General features: G+C 35.3%; 1 protein-coding gene across 1 annotated transcript; it reads right to left on the bottom strand.

The window, feature by feature from the left end:
• Positions 1-6,996: 6,996 nt before the first annotated feature.
• Positions 6,997-10,440, bottom strand: LOC131928130 (uncharacterized). Its single transcript, XM_059284067.1, has 2 exons — positions 10,344-10,440; positions 6,997-7,462 (listed from the first exon to the last, which is right to left on the bottom strand). Exons 1-2 carry the CDS (start codon positions 10,416-10,418, stop codon positions 7,130-7,132), a joined length of 408 nt encoding a protein of 135 aa, XP_059140050.1. The 5' UTR covers positions 10,419-10,440; the 3' UTR covers positions 6,997-7,129.
• Between the last annotated feature and the right edge of the window lie 11,708 nt (positions 10,441-22,148).

Here is a 22,148-nt window from a genome sequence, read left to right as displayed (position 1 = left end):
CATCAACTGAGCTGGCTCGTCTTTGTGGTAGAGTGGAAAAAGTTAGAATCCTAACTATAACTAGAATTCTATACCTATATATTACCTTAATACTAACCTTAACAAAAAGACCAAAACCGAAGCATTTACCTTAGCCTAAAACACAAAACCAAAATCAACGCTAAGCATTGGTTTAAGCCTAACTTTAGCCATAGATATTACCCTAACCCTAACCATAGCCCTAACCCTAGCCCTAACCCTAGCCCTAACTCTAACTCTAACCCTGTCCGGGGGGGGGGATGTCCTACTAGGGATGGGGGGTGTTATTGCCCCGTTCCCACCTGTTGGATTTTCTAGAACTTCAAACGAGTCCAAATTTCAACACGAGCAAAAAAAAAAACAAACATTTTCCACTATTCAACCCTTCCCACCCCAGTTGCCAAACCTGTCTCGTACACATTTATCTGCTGGTGATTGAGCTTTTTCTACTGTAACCTTCAATTGTCTAGCTTGATCTGTTCCCAACCACTATTACATTTATGTTTAATCTGTATTTAAGAAGACACACTGAAGATTATTTACCTTAAATTGTTTAAATGTGTAGATGGGAAGTAACTCTTGTTAGTATTATTAAATAGATGTGTAGCCTACATTGCTTAGTAACAACATTAAAAGTAGCTAGAAAACATAGACGGTGTTATTAATGTTAAAGGTTACACTTCCAAATTGTGCTGATTTCAGGTAGAAAAGTCAGAGATTGCGATTGCAAAACAGAAATGCTGATATAATGATGCTGATTGCTATACAATCTGAATTTCACAAATTACGTCAAGTCGCGAATAGACGGAAATCTGAGATGGGTGAAGTCTACAGTCATCAACCAAACACGTATACAAGCACTCAAATCATGCATTCAAAAGTCTGTTATATTATTGACTCCAACAACCAGATGATCACCACCATCTACCACTACACTGAAGTAAATTACAACCACAAATCAATCGACATACTCTAGACCCACTAACCAACCACATCTCATAGGCTAACTGCTTACAAGTCAAACGCTTTATAATTCGATATTCTGGATTAATGATACTTAATTCACGATTTTATGTGGGTTTTTTTATATTGGGTTTTTTTTTTCTTTTTAAAAAGATTGTCAACGTATTATTTTAAAGTGAAATTGTTTACTCCAACTCAACCCGGCTTTTAAAACTTGAGATGAAATCACGACGTCCAGACGTCACTTGCTTCACGCCTGCCCATCCCAATTCCATACTCAGCAATCACACAACCTACGAACATACCCCCCTCCCCATTTCAATGATTCTGTGTTTATATCAAATTTGAAAACACGTATTCTAAATTGTATCTAAATGTTTTTTTTTCAAACGAGTGTTTTATTTTTAAGGAGGAATCAGTTTAAATTATTGAAACCGAAAGGTTTTAGTTTTTTAAATTGTTATATCAAAGACTTTGGATTGTTTAGTGTGATTGCCGTACTAGTTTTCATCTGGTATCTTTGGTATAATTATAATTCCGTTATCAAATAAGACACTACGTACCACAATGTAGTCCTTGGCAAATCAACTTTATCAAACACAGAGGCGTAGCGACCCTTCCCGGCGCCCGGGGACATACTTTCAATTTGGCGCCCCCCTCGGGAGCTAATTTTCGATTTGCACCCCCCCCTCGAACTTTTCATTTGCACCCCCACTTCAAACTTTCAATTTGGCGCCCCCCCCCTAAGGTCGGCGCCCGGGGACATACGTCCCCCCCCCTCGCTACGCCTCTGATCAAACAGTTTTCAAACGAACATCAACGTTTCTTTATAACTGTTATAGTGCTAGCGTATCCATTTGAGATAATTTTCAAAACATTACCAGATAAGTACTTTAGGAGCGCAAACAGAGGGAAGTTGTATGAAGACATAAAGAAAGAACCTGCTGAGGAAGAATGATGACACTCTGTTTTACCATGGCTGCTTAAATATGTGTATTTTATATTGTTAGTAGCATGAGAGATGTATAAGCCAAGCAATGAATCAAAGTGGCGAAGATGATGAATAGTTTTAAATTAAGTCTCTTAAAATTTATCATGGATTTTTATCTCACTTTCTAAAATTCCACAGCTAATAACTCAGTTCTGTGTTTAGTTATACTGCAAGCTAAATTAGTTTTAGTTTGCAGAAATAGCTGCTGATTGCATAAATAAAGTAATTAGATATTTTCCATGTTAAAAAAAAATAAAAAAATAAAAAAAATACAATTAATTCCGTTATCAAAATAAGAGGGTAAACTGGGTAGTCTCCAGTAAAAAAAAACTTTTTTAATACACCGTTTTAACGGACCCACAATTCGAAAATTCATAATAAATTAGTTTGAAGATAATGCACTAAATTTTTTTCAGCTAAATACCCCAAACTACGGTAGAAGATTAAGAATTCATTGTTTATTGGGCTTAAAATATAATATTTTATTAATGGTGGAAATCCTACGAAGGGGTTAATTTTTCAATATGGCCGCCTTTGTCAAAGTAACCATTTTTTTAGAAATGGAAACACATATGCGACTTTTCCTTTAAAAAGCTGTAGAGAAAAAATTGTTTGCTTTTTGTATTAAAAAAAGGTTTTTTTTTTTACCGGAGCCTACCACCACAAATACAAAACAATGTAGGTGTTTTAATATTACAAAAAATATTAGAATGTGAACATACAGGCGTGGATTACACAAGTGTGAGCTACTAGATGAGCAATGTTGTAATTTGTAAACTTCAGGCTTACCTGCACAAATAATTAAATGTGGAATGTAACACGCACCAGACAGGAAAGGGGTGTAGTACTGGTCAAACCCAGATGGCCATGTGACATGAATGGGGTGTAGTACTGGTCAAACCCAGATGGTCATGTGACAGGAATGGGGTGTAGTACTGGTCAAACCCAGATGGTCATTTGACAGGAATGGGGTGTAGTACTGGTCAAACCCAGATGGTCATGTGACAGGAATGGGGTGTAGTACTGGTCAAACCCAGATGGTCATGTGACAGGAATGGGGTGTAGTACTGGTCAAACCCAGATGTTCATGTGACATACATTATCTTCTAGTTGATGTTGCAAAAATTAATATTTGAAAGACAAAATATACATCAGTAACATGAAAACCATTCAACCAGCAGATTCTACTTAAAGCCGTTGTTCAGAGTACAGATTAAATTCTTAAACAACTTTATCTCTACGTTATACAATCTATTTCAACCAAATTACACAGCCAGATAACGCTAGCTTTACCGTCTCACTAAACCCTAACACTACTATCCACATCATACTAGACCATGTCCATACAATCCCAACTTTCACTAAACCTAGACCCATATCAGAATCCCAACCCTCACTAACCCCTAACACTACTATCCACATCACATTAGACCATGTCCATACAATCCCAACCCTCACTAAACCTAGACCCATATCACAATCCCAACCCTCACTAAACATAGACCCATATCACAATCCCAACCCTCACTAAACCATAACCTCAACAAGCCAACAGCTGATCGCAACATTTCCCTTATGAAGCTCACATCCAAAGTCATTAGGGATGATAATACGCAACTACAACTAATTACTTCCCTAACCTAACCAGAACCTAGCTCTAGCCGTAAGACAGCGGTCTACACATATCTTGTCAGCGTGTCTCCCTATACAAATATCTTGGCATTTCTCCAACCCTACCATCTTTTTATTTGTTCAGAGTTTAGATGGTTTCAGTTTTCTTCTTGGATTTGAGTCCTACTTAACTTGCACATTTTTCAAATTATATTGTTTTTGTCTATCGATTATCTCTAGGGGTATCTTTGGTTGATTTGGTTTAATGTGAATGAAAATATTTAAAGAGTAATTGTTCGATTGCATATCTTCATCATTTTACTTAGCGTAGGCTGTTGCCTCTTAATTTAAAAGGATTGCGGTTTATACATTTTAAATTTTATTTTCAAATAGAAATAATTGCATCAGCACATACACATATGTGTGTGCGTTAGTCTGTAACATAATTCAAACTTTTACAAAAATGATCTTTACCTGCACACAAAGTTCAAAAAATTAACATTACTAAAAGATGATTTGTCGATCAACAATTCAAATGAATGTTAATTAGAAATAAAGAAATACAAACATTTTTACCTTGATAGTTGATAGTCTTACATGTTTTTACAGATTTGTTGAGAATTTTTTTACAATATAAACAGCGTAAGAAATTAACAGGTAATTTAACAATATGTAAATAAAAGGTAGAAAACAAAAATCGGAGATGAACAATAGATTCTAAATGGATTTCCAAATGGGAGAAGGGTGGTGGAATAAAAAATATTCCCCTTTTACTTATAGATGGAGGAAAGCTGTGTTCTATTTACTACGTCACGAAAAGACATGTGACACTGCAGTGGAGAGAGGTGTAATAAATGTTCAAGGCCTTATTTTACATTTTCTGTTTAGAAGAAAAGAATAAGAACCAGTTCAGGGCCACTTTTGACACTAGCGGTTTATAAATCAAAGAGAAAAATATAGATCTAGATCTAGTTAATAGAAAAGATGGCTGCAACCCTTTTTAAGCGAAACCAGTTATGACAACCACACTTATACCAGCTGTCAAAACCACCCAATTAACCAGCTCTCACAACCACCCACATTAACCAGCTGTCATAACCACCCAATTAAACAGGTGTCATAACCATCGTATTAATCAGATGCTATTACAAGACACTCTATCACCACTTTAATCAGTATTACTGAAAGACTTTTGTTTGGATACTGACCCTGTTCCTTGGCACGACCACCTAGGTTTTGTTGCATTACATCAGACTTTGACCAGCGCATACCGGCCACTTCGCGAAATGGCCTTAATCACCTCATATTTACCAGCCAATGTCCGAAATTTTTCTCGAATTTTTATATTGGCAAGTATATTAGCTAACCGATGTCTATCGTGCCTTCTTGTGTTTGTGCGTTTCAGAAAGTCAGACAGTGAACATATGTGTGCGTATGTGCGTGTGTATGTGCGTGCGTGCGTGAATGTGTGTGTGTGTGATTGCTTGTGTGCGATGATTTTAGGTTAGCTATCGTGCGGTTATTTTCATATAAAATATCGATCAAATTCGTTAACAAAGATACAGCTGTCTCAGATTAAACGAACAATGGCATGAACTAATTTCAAGCAGACCACACCGATTAGTAAATCCACCTGAATTAATCTCAAACAAATGTAGCCGTGAAATTGCTATCTGTGTATAGGCTATATGTAAAAAAATATTTTTATTGTGTTTTGTCAATGTGTCTGTTTGTATAATGTATGTTTGACTTACAGCATTCTGTATGTCATAATAATCGGGAACAGTGCTATACAGGTGCATACAATCACAAAGACAATAAGAATATATATATATATATATATATATATATATATATATATATATATATATATATATATATATATATATATATGTGGGTGTCGTCTTACATAGATCTATAATTTAAATATATGCCGCATACGCGTACATGTATGTGTATAATCTTTAATCATTGTAGACTTAATAGTAACGATGTCTATCTTTAGTCCGTTAATAATACATGTAGTATTGTTTTCTCTATATTTAGCACGTTTACGTCATGGTGTCATCCCCACCCTCTTGTAATAATTGTCGATTTGCGTTTAAAAAACTATTTAACTGTAATTAATCATTAATGGAACTGGCAAATAGCATGTTATTCTGTATATTTTGCAATTTTGTGCCATGGTGTCACAACCCTTAATACGTCACCTGGTGCAGTCCTCACCTCCCCCCCCGCCCCGCCCTCACTACGCCTCTTACTAAAGACGCGATGTGCAACAATAATCGTTAACTATATCGAGCAAGGCGGGTGCCCCGGCGCCCCTGTGGGGTTCGATTTGGCGCCCTGGGCTTTCCCCTGAGCGCAATGGTGCCTGAGTTCGTTGTAAACAGTGCGAGCGTTACAGTCGCTCACTAAATTGAATCAGAAGTGTCCGCCGGTGCCCTGGTAGGGTGCGATTTTGCTGCGAACACAGATTTTACTTACCGTCCTATATATATATATATATATATATATATATATATATATATATATATATATATGTGTGTGTGTGTGGGTGGGTGTGAGAGAGAGAGTGCGTGTATGTGTGTTTATACCTGCATGTTGATGTTGGTCTGTGTATGTGGTTATACATGGATGTATATATTTCACTCTAATTCCTCTATATAAAATTAAATGTCCCCGTTCTTTCTAAATGTCATAGGAAAACAAATATTTTCCGATCATACATACATAGATGCCGTTTGACCGAAAGTGTTTCGACCATAGATGGTTGGCCCAAGCGAAGGCTTGTCCACAGGCAATTTGTTTTATTTCCCGTGAAAGTTGTCTTTTTCTTTGCCTCGTTTTGTCGCTGTGTGTCTTGTGACGTCATTCCTAGTTTTTCTATGACCCGGGTCAGTACAGGTGTTCACAGGATGGAGTGAAATTGCGAAGGCGAGTTTCACCCCTCTGATAGCGAATGATAAACGGTGTAAGATTTGTGTCTCTAATATGGTGGATCAGTCTTAGGTCAGTTTTCTGTGAGTTTTAGTTAGGTGTTAATGTCAGTCGTAGGTCAGTGTTATGGTCAATCTTACGTTAGCGTTAGGTAAGGATGAGGTCATTGATATGGTCAGTCTTAGGTACTGTTAGATAGGTCTCATTTCAGTGTTAGAATTATTATTGTATGAGTGTAATGGATAGTCTTGTTTTTTTTTTTACAATAAGTATTAGCTTAATGTTAGGCTCAGCCTTTGTGAGCTGTTGAGTGTCAAACTCAAGTGCCACACAAATGCCAGCCTAAATTTTCATACATCTTTCGTATTTTGTGTAAAAGATATTTATAAGAGCTCATTTTGAGAGAATGAATGCCCTAAAACAAAAGACATAATGACAGCACAAAGCAATAGAATGAAAAAAAAACTAACATCTGAAAGCTATTTTATGTTTAATACATTTATGCAAAGATCGTATCTCTGTTTATTTGTATTTTCTCTCTCTCTCTCTCTCTCTCTCTCTCTCTCTGCTAATTTATCAGAGCAACTTTATTTTTAATTATTCTTTCTAGATTTCGCCGCCTTGTCCCATATATTTATAGACGTCTTGCCAGTATTTAATTCTTTTTTTCCGCTTAATTTCCTCTTTTTTTAAAGCTTCCAGGCCTGCGTGGTCGAAAAAAAACCGAACACTTGCATCAAATGTTTTAAAGGCTTCTGCGGCGTCTCGTTTCGATATTGGATCCGCGCCTTTGCTAGTCCCCGCGTCTGACCGTTGGGCCAGCGAGTGCTGTTCTCGTTCTCCGACCCCAGCGGCCGACACGACATGCGATGACAGAGAGAGGCAGATGCAGAAGGTAACCGCAGACAGGCGGACCCACAAGACGTCAGACATTGTTGACTGAAGAAAAAATGTGTCATAATTAAAGAACAATCAATAAGCTAGAAAATTAAAAAAATTAATCACCATAAAATTATCTAAGTGTAAATGCATCACAGTACTAATCCTAATGGCAGAACGCCAGTGTTGTAACCCCAAGAGCGTTGTATTATTGACAGGGGCGTAGCGAGGGGGGGGGGCGGGGGGTGCGGACCGCACCGGGTGACACAATTTAGGGGGGTGACACCAAGGCAAAAAATAGCAAAATATATAGAGAAAAACTCGAGGGGGGGTGCAAATCGAAAGTTTGAGGGGGGGGGGGGGGTGCAAATCGAAAACTTGAGGGGGGGTGCAAATCGAAAGTTTGAGGGGGGGGGGGTGCAAATCGAAAATTTGAAAGTTTGTCCCTGGGAAGGGTCTCTATGCCTCTGGGGGGGGGGTGACACCATTAAGTGCCGCACCGGGTGACACCCGACCTCGCTACGCCAATGATTATTGATGTCTCTTATCAAAGCACGTGGCGACACAAAAAAACAACAAGATCAACGCCCATCTGCTGTGTGTTCTTTACTAAAGATGTATGGAATTACGCAAGCCTCCTGGGCTAGTTCTTATCGCCTTGTTTACACAGGTGTGATGATTTGATGCATTGAAATATTTCAACTCGTACACAATAAAAGAAATATTGTTATGTAATAATTCGATTGTAAAATGTGTGCGTGGATTTTACTAGGTATTCAGGCTGGTTCTGCTGAATTTCTAAAAATAAGTCGACTCAGGATTTAAAATAAAAACATTCACGCCAGCAGACGTTGGACACCCCCCCCCCAACACACACACACACATACACACACACACACACACACACACACACACACACACACACACACACACACACACACCATTCTCTCTGTTCAGACTGTTTTATTCCACAGACATAATTTTAAAATCAGACAAGGGAAAAAGGAGAAAATACCGTAACATATTAAGTTAAGTTGATGTTTAAAAAATTGGTATTAAATTAGAAATAGTGCTAAGATTGGTTTAATTATAATCAGCATAATATAAAAAAATTGTATCATTTTAGGCAATTGTTTTTCAAAAACCTAGGCAAAGCTAGGCAGTCTGCCTAATCTATATATAAAACATAACCTCGGTTATGTTTTATTTGTTGTACATGTATTAGTGTGTTTTGTGTGTGCATGTTTTAACATATTGCTGTATCTATAGCATAGACATGTTTAGCACGTACCTAGTTGCGTAGGTGAGTGGAAATGGTTGTTCACGGGAGGGGGGTTGGTATATATATATATATATATATATATATATATATATATATATATATATATATATATATATATATATATATATATAAAGCAATGTGTGTGTGTGTTTTGTGTGTTTGTTTCTTTGTCTTTTATGCAGTACTACACCTTTCATCTGATCGCCATGAAACTTTGGGAGGTTACGGCGCATACGTTTGTTTTAAACAGTGCGATAGACTATGGATAAAACGGGACGTTATAATTTTACACTAAACTGAATCAGGCGCTTCCGTTGACGCCCAGGAAGGGTGTAATTTGACTAAGCTGGTTTTTTCGTTTGCGTATTGACGTCTCCGTTGGTTTTAAATAGTGCGATACCCTATGCAATAGATTGGGGTATTATAATCGTTAAGTAATATGAATTATGCTCATCCGCCGGCACTCCAAGTTCTGAACGCAAGATTTTTGGGTAGACAGTCACACGATGGATGCAGTGGCGGAACTAGAAAAAAAGGGCCACCCCGCAAAAACATTATTTAGGCCCCCCTATATATATATATATATATATATATATATATATATATATATATATATATATATATATATATATATATATATATATATATATATATATATATATAAACACAAAATACGAACATAAGATACTCATTGCTGGCCTGTTCGGGTTTAAATAGAAATGTTTTTTAAATTAAAACAAATTACAGCATCATGTCATGTGTGTAAATGCATTAGTGTGTTTTGTGAAAATCAGTTTTATTTTATCTCTGTTATATGACCTGTAACCTCTAAGTCGGGCAAAAGAATATAAGCCATGCAAGCTTTGTATAAGTAATGGTGTCTCGTGTTATGTTTATTTTTTTGTTTTTTTTTTGTATTTATATTATTATTTTTAAACACATTTCCTTTTTATACAATGTCATTGTTTAGTAACTACTTTATAAAAAAAAAAATTAAGAGAAATAATTGTTTTTTTAATTTGTTTAGTACAAATCTATTAAAAGGAGCCCATTTGACTATTTTAAAAAGGGAAATAAGTCATGGAAGTGGTTTGAACGTTTGCTTATCTTTGATAAGTTTGATTGTAGGAGAAAGAGGACTCCGCTTTCACAGTGGTTCAAAAACAAAGAGAAAAAGAATATACACGAGCTTGGGGTGGTGTCTATAGAATAAAGATAATCCAACCGCAGCTACTGTAATCTTTTTTTTACAAAACAACCATCAAGTCAAAAATGCAAGAAAATTAAAAAAAATTTAAGTATGAAAAACATTATTATGGTCGGCTGTGGGCCCCTAAATGGCGTGGCCCCCCCCCCCGCATTGCGGGGTCTGGCGGCACTGTAGTTCCGCCCCTGGATGGATGGTATTATGGTTTATAAAGGAATATTGGTGTCAAAGCTTTACCCCCAGCTGTCTTTAATTTCCCCATCGTGAGTCAGGTACCCTTCAGCGGTTGGGGAACTTAAAGACGTACTTTGGCATCGAGTTCGAATTATTAAACTGGAGACGTATATCACTTGCAAGGGAAGCAACTCTTGTATGTAGATGACCGCCTCTGTCAACGCAAGCTTAAGATAAGATATGAACGAGATAATGTATCAAAAGAAAGAAACACTTACATGAAATGATCGTACGTTGGACCTCAAGCAGTGAGTTGTTAACAAAAAGATGAGTTTTATAAGGGACACGTACATGTTTTGCACACGTCAAAATCTGTTTTGCACACGTTACTGTCATTCTGAAAGCATTTGCTGATAGGCCTATCAATAGCTAGACTTACACTGACGATATCGATATTAATATACCATATAAGGCAGTGTTAACATATGCTTCATTAATTTACCACCATATTCTCTATCTTACTCACCACATTCCTCACATTCTCGCTTGATACCACCCTCATCCCAGTCTCCCCACTTGCTCTTACACACACCTCGCACCTTACACCTCCCTACCACCCCACCCTCATCCCAGTCTCCCCACTTGCTCTTACACACACCTCACACCTCACACCTTCCTACCACCCCACCCCCATCCCAGCCTCCCCACTTGCTCTTACACACACCTTACACTTTCCTACCACCCCACCCCCATCCCAGTCTCTCCACTTGCTCTTACACATACCTAACACTTTCCTACCACCCCACCCCCATCCCAGTCTCCCCACTTGCTCTTACACACACCTCACACCTCACACCTTCCTACCACCCCACCCCCATCCCAGTCTCTCCACTTGCTCTTACACACACCTCACACCTTCCTACCACCCCACCCCCATCCAAGTCTCTCCACTTGCTCTTACACACACCTCACACCTCACACCTCACACCTTACACCTTACACTTTCCTACCACCCACCCTCATCCCAGTCTCCCCACTTGCTCTTACACACACCTCACACCTCACAGCTTCCTACCACCCCACCCCCATCCCAGTCTCTCCACTTGCTCTTACACACACCTCACACCTCACACCTCACACCTTACACCTTACACTTTCCTACCACCCACCCTCATCCCAGTCTCCCCACTTGCTCTTACACACACCTCACACCTTCCTACCACCCCACTCTTACACACACCTCACACCTTCCTACCACCCACCCTCATCCCAGTCTCCCCACTTGCTCTTACACACACCTCACACCTTCCTACCACCCCACTCTTACACACACCTCACACCTTCCTACCACCCAACCCTCATCCCAGTCTCCCCACTTGCTCTTACACACACCTCACACCTCACACCTCCCTACCACCCCGCCCTCATCCCAGTCTCCCCACTTGCTCTTACACACACCTCACACCTTACACCTTACACCTCCCTACCACCCCACCCTCATCCCAGTCTCCCCACTTGCTCTTACACACACCTCACACCTCACACCTCACACCTCCCTACCACCCCGCCCTCATCCCAGTCTCCCCACTTGCTCTTACACACACCTCACACCTCCCTACCACCCCACCCTTATCCCAGTCTCCCCACTTGCTCTTACATACACCTCACACCTCCCTATAGTTAAAATGAAACCTTTTAAAAACATTTATTGTTTAATTTATTTATTTAAAAATTTGGCAAACAAAATGTTTACATATTAGACGTGTCATGTTATGAAAAGATTTTTTTTTTCATTTTGAAGTTCTAAAAGACATAAATAAGCATACCCATAAGAACTAGGTAGACTCTAGTTAGATTCTAATCTATTGACTTGATTCCAGTTTCGAACTCGCGACTCTAGGGTCAGCAGCCTAGCTCTCTACCGTTAACCACGCCGTCCCAAGTTGAAAATAAAGAGGCATTCAATAGTAATAAATAAAACATCTGGTATGTATTTGTTTCTTATTTCAACATCAATGAATTACTTAAACGGACCTGTTGTCCATAACGTCTGTACCGTACAATGTATTACTTATATTAGACACTATTTTACATCTTCATTACGCGTATCTTGTTAAACTGTATAAAAAACCTTGACAAAGTAAAAAGTACGATTTAAATCGTACTAACAGCTTTATACCTTGCCTGTAACATGTATAATGTGGATTTGAGAGACAGGGGTCAAGGATAGAGTTACTGTGTCGAAAATTTGGCGTTTTCCAAAACCTTACGTTGACGCACATGAGAACGCACACTTTAACATACGAGGAAAACATTGTTAATCAGCTCGAGAGTTCTATAAAATTATAAAAATGTATTATGTCCTTGGTTAGTTAGTGTCTGTAGAGCTACATGTTAATAACGTTAGAGAATAATTGTTAACAACATTAGCTCGTGCTAGTAGCGTCTAATTAACAATACTGCGAAAGTTAACTCAAAACACAAAAGGAAACAATAATAATAGAATAAAATAGCCTGTAGGCGTGTTTCAAATTTAAACACATGTATTCAACAATACATCTAACCTAGTGTATAAAAACGTGTATTATCGACATTTTAAAAATGTGCATTTAACACTATTTTAAATAGTAAACTACTACAATAAACCTGGCTCCCCCTACCATCCATCTACTTAGTACGACATGATGTCCGATCACTCTAAGAGTCTGTTGTATTGTAAGGGGTAGGGTGGTGACAATGTGTTCCAGTTGGTTATTTAATACCACTTAATTAAAACAATTGATTATTATTTTAGTATATTGAACAATCTGGTCTATAGAGACAACGAGAGAAGAGACAGCTACATAAGGGTTAAGTAAAATTGAACATAGAAATACAAAAACTGTTTAGACTGTTTTTGGTGCGAGGTAAATGTTAGTGTTAAGGAAAAAACGTGTTTAAAATTTGGCAACACATCACAAAACAAGTATAGAACAATTATAAACGAACGCATTGGCTAAGGTGAACATCTGCTTTATAGTGTGTAGAAATGTACGATATTAAAATATACAGGTGAATTAGTTGATATGGATTGATAGTTTTGTATTATTTTAATATAGAGTTAGTATGGATAATTATTGCATGAATCGCTAATATAAACCTGCAATAGTTATCTGCCGGGATAAATACTAAAACAATCAAGGGACATAAACAAGCGATCTTGATTAAAAAAAAAAGGTACAAATAAACAATGATTCAAAAGTCAACACGATTACAATTAACTATTTTTTATCAAATAGAAAAAAAATTAAATGTTAATATGTGTTGTATATCAATTAAGATGTAATACAAAATCCAAATTTTAATTTTAGTATTGTTTAAATATACAACATTTAGTTATATAAAGTACATACTTTCTTGACATGGGATAATTTAGATAAATCGTGGTTCACCGCCTGGAACACAACCTCGAAATGATTTATCTCTGTTTATTTAATGTCCCTTTTTAGGCCTCAGATGTAAAGTATTAAATACTAAACTATTTTATTAAAATATACCTCACTATTCGCCTTCTGTATGACAAAACAAGCGAACACATAATGGCTTTATTTCCGTCTAATTTCTAATGTTCTTAAATGCAGTAATTGCTTAGTTTTTTATTTTAAAATTTTAAGTTTAATTTTCTTAAAAAGAGGACTGTGTTTAATACCTGGTTTTAATGAGCTAAACAAATGACACATTAGTTTATGTTTTACATTTTAATTTCTGTATTTCCGATATTACTTTTATTTTTCTATCAAGAAAATCTCCTACCCAACAACCAGCCAATTAATACATTTGTACAGATGTCCACGCTGCATCACCCCTTCCCCCCACATCATTTTTTTAACAGTGGAAACCTTCGAGGCATTAAAAAAATACAAGTGTAAAACATTGAAGAAAAAAAATAAAATAAAATCCGATTTTGTATTGTCAAAAATGTGTGTAGGCTGGCAGATCCATTTCATTAAAACACGTTACGTTATTCGTGCTAGTAACCGTTCGGCCACGTGTCGTTTTTGCCCAAGTGTCTAATCGGTAAAACAGTTTTCGGGCAAACGACATTTGGGCAAGTCTAAAAAGAGAAATATTTTACCCCAAATATCACATTTAAAAAAAAATAACTCATCGCAAGTAGATCAAAAGCCTCGTTCTTGGTTTACTTCGGCGCCTACCTCAGCGTCAGGCTTGTGCGAGGCGCTTTTTGTCACACGTTCGGTCCACTTTAGTACCTGTACATCTACTGTTTGTGTTATTGCTGCTGGGTTTAGACCATCAACTACCCACACACCGCTTCTGCCCAATGGTCATAGCTACAATTTTTTTCATAACAAATTAACATTATCATAATGAGCAAATAATGAGATTTAAAAAAATCATCATAGACATCAAAATCTCCCTCCCTATTACAGTCGAATGTTAAAGTATGTTTATCCTAGCTAGCCTATTCGCTGGAGATCGTCCCTTGTTTATCCTAACTAGCTTATTCGCTGGAGGTCGTCCTTTATTTGATTTAGTAATCTATTTTAGTGTCTCTCCGTGTGGCGCTTATTAAAACGAATATAGGCGCACTGGATTACACGACAGTCGGCTGATGCACCTGTGCAATTTGACCGCTGAATAAAGTAGCAGCACTGACCCGCTGCGTAGGACACCAATCAACGAGACTGAGGTTTATAGATAGCAGCTGGGAAACTCTGGATGGCTAACCACACCGATTTACTGACGGGACGCCGCCTTAAGGTCGGTGTGCGTCCACCGAAATAAATAAAAAATTAATGGCTGAAATCTTCCCAAATGTCTGAGTTTCTTTAAGGCACCTTTTCAGAAAATATCTGGAAAATTTAAACACTGCCTGGAGAATTCAAACAATTTCCCAACGTTTCTTGGCGATCGGATGAAAACCAAAAACGTACAGTGTTAGCAACACCACATTGATTAAAGATTAGATCAACAAATGAAATGTCATTAAGGTAAAAGTTATTATAAAAACATTGACACATGTTGTATGTTTAGTAAGATGGAATGTCGAGGAGGGTAGATATTTATGAGGGAGTTACAGGTTTGTATGGGTGGGGTAGTGAACTTCCAAGTCTATTAAAGTTGTAGCGATGCATGAAAATTTACGGGTGCAGGATGCCAATTTCACAAAAGAGTCAAAGTTCAGGTTTATGTATAGGCTAATTCTCTCAAGGGCTGGCACGACATTGCGGCAGTGCCTTAGTGTTATTATTACGGATAGGCCTTGTTCACCCCACCCCTCACAGAATCCCACTGTCTGTACAGTAAGAAAGGACTGTGGGCCTTTTTGTAACTTTAAATTATTTCTACAGTAGAAAAGAAACTGGATTTCCTTTTTCTTTTTTAAAACTATTTATATAAAGCAAACATTAAAATTCCAATGTAAGTTTTATTTTTTTTTATACAAAGGAAAAGGGCTCTATGTGCTGTGGGCCCCTATGCCTTGCTTACGCTAGCTTTACGGTAGCTACGCCACTGCAGCAATACTAAATCGTGTGCTCTGACTGGTATATCTGAAATCTTTATGGTTTATATGTTTAATTTATGACACTTATACCGCCCTCTAGGTTTTTTAGCTTCTTTTAACGTTTTTGCGAAACAATTTACGCAGTTATTAAATTTATTATTTATTAGTTACGTCCCATTCATATATTTAGAACAAGAAAGGTACATAATGCATAGTTTTCTTCATTAATGAATTCAAACAGAAGTTTTATAGTAGTTGAATTAAAATACGACATCACATTCTTTTTTTCTTTAAGAAATCTTGATTAAAACTTAATTTGTGTGCATATTTTAACATGTGTTAAAAGTTATAACAATAATTCATTACATTGTGTAAAAAAAAACCTTTAAACTAATGTATAATGTATTTTGTTAAGGTGCAAAACTTCAATTTAAATCACGTTTACTTAATTCTCTGACTATCAATGTATTGTTCTTAACTCTTATAACTTCCAACTCCTAGACCTCTAAGAAGGCCCAACCTACAGCACAAAATGGCCGCTCAACATAACAACACACAACATAAGAAGAGCCGGAGACAACATAAAGACCCTACCACAAACAATAAAATAAAATAACACAGGTATTTTACTGCTACAAGAAACAAACTTCTCAGACATACAACAAGCACAAAACATTAATAATGCAGCACAATGCCTATGACAAAAGGCATAAACCTGTTCAAAAATAAATGACTTTCTTAGCGACATTTCACCGTCTTCCAATTCAGCATTACAAGGCAATTCTTGTTGGCCTCATGTGTAAGTATAATATAATGTGAGACACCTTAAAAGGCTAACAATACATGCATCATGATTGTGCTGCAGTGTAATCAGGGCCATTGCTACATCCAAGAAAATAAGATCAATATATTGGGGGGAAAAACACAGAAATCTCGCTACATCAAAAAGAAATCAAATGAATCATATAAATCAAACAATCTTCAATGGTCTGATATGCACCCATATTACACAAAACACAAAGGTTTTTATAAATTAACATATAAAGAACAACACATTATCTTTACACTCAGAACAGGCAACAACATACTGAAACAACAAGTGTGTAAAAAGCTAAACGTTGGTCCTGGCGAAACTAGCCGTTGTGTCATGGCCCCTGAGAGTGAAGAGAAGTATGTCTTATTTGTGCTTAAAATATGTAAGGATTAATTAGAGCGGCTAATTTCAAAAGAGAAAAAAAAAGCAGTTCTTCTGAAATTAGATTTTTTCTTTAACCCATTTTGGCGCCCCCTAGGGTCGGCGCCCGGGGACATTTGTACCCCCCCCCCCCCCCCCGCATAGATCTAAAAATAAAATATTCCCTCCCTTGTCAAATACAACCACATATTACACACCTAGCAATACCCCGCCCCACAAATCAATGTCTACCCGTCCACAAATTCCCAATTTTAACTACACCCCCCCTCCTATAATGTCCATACTTCTTACTTTTCCTTCTTAAGCTTTAAAGGGTAACCTGTAAAGTGTAGATAAGATAGAGGGGGTGGGGGAAGGTGGGGGGGGGGGGCTATTTAAAGGTTTTGACAGAAATAACTCAAACACAGTCGTTGAATTGAGCGGAACGGTTGAATGTGTGTTCCTTTCTTTCTCACTGCATCAACGTAACAATATCTGCCTCTCTCGTACACCTGTGATCTTACCTCTCTTACGTAATAGCTCCATGTCTTCACACAACTGACGATCACACACCTAACACGTGACCCACTCTCTCCCCCTGTGTTCTTTCATTTGTCTAGTTTTTATTCAGCTCAACAACACACACAACGTCACTCAACCCAATCGCTTCCCTTACTGAACGATTTCACTAAGTACAATATCAATATGCACATGAACTCGTTCTAATTATACACTAGTTACGGCGCACATATTATTATTTACAATACTTAGTTCCATGTACACACATTTCACATAGTTCACATCAACACAATGTACAACTCCAGTTTATTTACAAGGTGATATATGCATAGGGGGTAGGGGGGGTAGGTAATTAACCTTGGGTAATCTCTGTTATTTATGACAAGGTGTAATTGACTGGCGATTATTGACCAGCTCCCAATCCGCCTGTATACATCGCAAACAACTGATTTCAATCAAAACGTAATAATAACATGATTAGTAGGTAAATAATTTTAATCAAGTTCCACAAATAAATACACCATACAACAGATATATAAGTCAAGCGGCAATACATCAGATATATGAGTCAAGCAGCCATATATTAGAAAAAGTAGTAAACAAAATAAATGATGATATAAACCACCATACAACGCTAATTTAAATTTAAAGCTTGTGAGTGTGTGTATTTTAAGCATTTAAAACATGTGAGAGTTTTTTTTTAAATAGTATAATGTAACAATTATAAAATGTATTACATATAAATCGTAGATATATATTAAAAAACATTATGTAAATATATAGTCCATCATGAAAAAACAACACAGCTTAGCTTTTGTTTTATTACTACGAGGTTTAAAATAATTGTTGAAACAAATCATAATTTTCATTTGTTAAAATAATACCGATGAACTTTTTTTGGCATGCTAATTTCATCATCGGCCGGTGGGGACTGAGATAGATTTACAATAACAACATTTATTTCTGACGTTTACTTTCTACCACAACTATTTATTTATGCATACAACTGAATATATAGGTTACAGTTCATCAAACAAGAAATATGAGCCTATTTGTTTATTATGAGTGTGTACTTTTATTGAAACGGTCCCAATAGTAGTAGAAAAAACACAGTTTTTGGACAAGGTTTTAGCCCTGACAGGGACATATAACTTAATCATAAAACTAAACTAGATATTTTTAGGACTGCTAAATCCGTACACTAGCCCTAACAGTCTAATAAACAAAAAAACAACATATTATTTAATAAGCAGATAACGTTTTATTAAGATACAATTTGCTAGTTCGGCTATTTTTAAATTTTGATACTTTTAATCTTTTAGTTTTTCTAATACTTTTTAAAATTTTCTTTTCTTTAATCCCAAATTTATTTCAGCTCTACGTAAAGCCCAAACCCCTTCAAGCCCACCACGCCGATAAAAAAATCCCTTGAATCATTAAATAATTACACTTTTGCATTTTCTGCTTTTTTTAAAAAATAAAATTGCAATTAGGCCTTGTGTGCTAGATCGATGTATGAAGTAAGAAAGAAGTATTACTATTGTAAAACTGTAATAGTCCTCACAAGCCGATGATGAAAACTGTAATACTAAAGCGAACATGTACGGCAAACTGACGCTGTAAATTACATGTCTGAGGCAAAAAAAAATAGAACAAAAATTAATCTTTTATTAATTAACTGCTATTTATTAAATATTTTTTTATACATTTCAAGCTGCAACAGAGAACAGGCCAAAGAAAGGCGAAATTAATTCTAAAGCAATAAAACAAGCAGCTAATAAAATACATATAATTTTTAAAAAAAATAAACTGGGAGCGATCTCCCCTAAACTTTCTCAAATATTCTTATATGAAACATCAGATGATGGCAACTGGAGATATAAACATCATTTGTATCCATTTTAAATACTTACACTTTTTAAAATAGAATAAAATCACGTAGAAAAAAGAATTGCCCACCAAGTGAATGCCAAATAAATTGTGCATAATAGTGCGGAGTATTATTAGTTCTTTATAAATTCCCATGCGTATTTTAAGAAATAGGAAATACCGAAAATTACTACTTCCGGTCAACGGAAATTACTCAAAATTTGACAGAGAATTAGATATTTTACTTACATGTGATAAAAATGCACTCATTACATTGACGAAACCTAGATACTTAATAACCGGTGATACTTAAAAACTATCAAACTGAGGACCTTACGCAAAAAATACATGTCAGGTAAAGTCACTAATCGTGATTTTCAAAACAAAACATTGGTCGAAAATGGGCCGAGACCAAATTGACCCCATGATACAAAGCAGAGTTAAATACTACATGCTACAGTTTCTTATTTAATATTATCTATTTTAAAGATCTATTCAAAAAATTATATTATATTGGCTCCAAACATAAGTTTTATAAAAAAAAATTATTACTAAAAAATATTTCCTATCCCCTATATAAAGAATAAGATCAAGTGCATTAAAATGTCTGCTTCGTTATTAAAAACACAATAATTCGGACACTGAGACCCTTTAATATTTGCAAACATTCGTATCAGTAAGTAACTTAAATATATTAATGTTTTAAAAAAGTAAAGTTCCCAAACCTGACGGTCTATAGGGCAAGTGAAGTAGAATTCACATGTTTCTGTGACCTCGACATATGAAGAGTATTAATGTTTAGGCCTATACAATTTATAGAAGCAAGAAAACAAAAAAATATGTAGTACTAGTTTTGTAAAAATAAAACAAAAAATGTATGTTTTATTTCAACTTTCTTATTGTTAAATGCACATAGTCATCTTATTTTATTTTAATGTAATGAACATAAAGTAAAAGGTAATCTTAACATAGGTAATCTTAATTTTTTTACTGTTATAACAATTCACTTTTTTAGATAAAACGACACATGCCATTTGACATTGATGGAAAATATTTATACACAATTTAACGTAAAAACAATGAGCATGTATTTGCTAGAATTAACATTTTTAAGTAAAAAATAATGTATATACAGCTTTTATGACATTGTCCAATAATAACCACCAATTATACACGTAGGCCTGTTTGCTTTAATATTTTAGGAAATATTTTTCAATCCCCCCTTTCCTAATAACTGCTTAGTCACAAGAGACTAAACACATTGCCTTTAAATTGACAAGTAAGCAATTTTAAATAATCAATTGTAATATAAAAACAGTTATCTTTAGTAGATACAAGTTAAACACAAAATATTATTTTAATCAGTAGGGATTTACACGGATATTTGGATAGTGTATTATTGCCAGCAATTGAATAAATAAATCTATTTTAATTAATAGTGAAAATTTACATATTATTCGAGTAAGAGGAGCAACATGAACAATAAACATTCTTCAATATCATTAAGATGTGCATTTTAAAATTATATATCATATTAACTAAATACAGAGTAACCTTAAATGTAATGCAATAATAAACAACATATTTCAAACATACATGTGTGATTATATTTAAAGAGTTTTCTGATTCAAAATATAAATAATATTTTTCAGATAATAAACTGGTATATCATTTATTAAAATTAAAATTGTATACTAAATGTATACATACTATATCGATTCCTTCGGTTATGGTCAAATAGTTAAAACGTCACTCCAGTATATACATGTTATTGTATAATACATTTCCGATCAAATATATCTATTGAAATCCCTTAATTGAACTAGCAATTATTGGGTAAAGAAAAAACACGATGGGTTCAGTCACGCACAATCTTTTATATAGTTATCGAACAATCATTAAGATGCCAGTTGAAAAAAAAAGATTTACTTTTTATAAAGATGTTTGATACGAGTTCATACAATTCTATTTTATGTATTGCAAAACAGGATTACTAAACATCCATAATTCTTTTTAACAGTTGATGTGTATTTTATACAAGCAACTCAAACTCGGCATGTACTCGGGTTATTTGAAATTTATATAGTATTCAGATAAATAATAAATGTCTATTTGTCTATATACATAACAAATATATTTCTGTTACATTTAGAAAACAACATTATTTGTCGATGCACTTGTAATAATCTCCTGATTATTATTTTATCAAAGACGTTTATCAAACGTAACACTATCCCTATCCACAATGCTATGTCTATTCTAAACTGTATCTGCAATATGTTCATTAACTCTAACCTTGTCTCTAAACATAAAATTGTCTCTATCAAAATCCTTATCAATCTTCTTAACGCTAACTCAATCCCAATTCACATCATTATACCTATCTATATTTCTATCTACGCTTTATTACATTATTTATCAATTATAAATGTTTTTTTTTACCATAAAAACTATAACTAAAAGTATTGTTTAATTATAGACGTGCGTTAATAAAGTTTGTACATCCCCACGTACTTTGTTTGAAAATATGTTGAAATACGTAAAACAAGCAAACTATTTACGAAAAGGGTAAATTAAATCATATTTGTAATCATCTTTAAGAATTGTAATCAAAGTATCTCGTTATTTTTCGAATTATTAGAAGCAATCTATAAGTACTAAAAAATTGCACTTATATTTAAATATTTAAAAAAGGAAATTATACAGATATTTAAAAAATAGTAATTGAACAAATGTTACAAAAAAGGTGCATTTTCATTTAAAAGATGTTTGAATCTAATATATATAAAGCTCAGTTCTGTAACGTGTGGCAAAAAAGTTTGTCGTTGACAGTTCTATGGATTTAAGTGTTAGATTTTTTATCGTGCTCATAGTCTAAATTTACGAGTCAAAAAATTACCATTGAAAGTCTTTAAAAACAATTTTCATTCTATTTACTTAGAAGAATAATTTTCAATTATGAACACGACATAAAATTTTTAAAAAGTGTATCGACGTTTATAAAATTTCTAAAAT

Source organism: Physella acuta, unplaced genomic scaffold (genome assembly GCF_028476545.2).
Source record: "Physella acuta isolate Inbredline_101_S28 unplaced genomic scaffold, ASM2847654v3 ptg001465l, whole genome shotgun sequence".
NCBI lineage: Eukaryota > Metazoa > Mollusca > Gastropoda > Physidae > Physella > Physella acuta.
The sequence above is the reverse complement of the archived record's forward strand: the minus strand, read 5'-3'. Positions and strand labels throughout refer to the sequence as shown.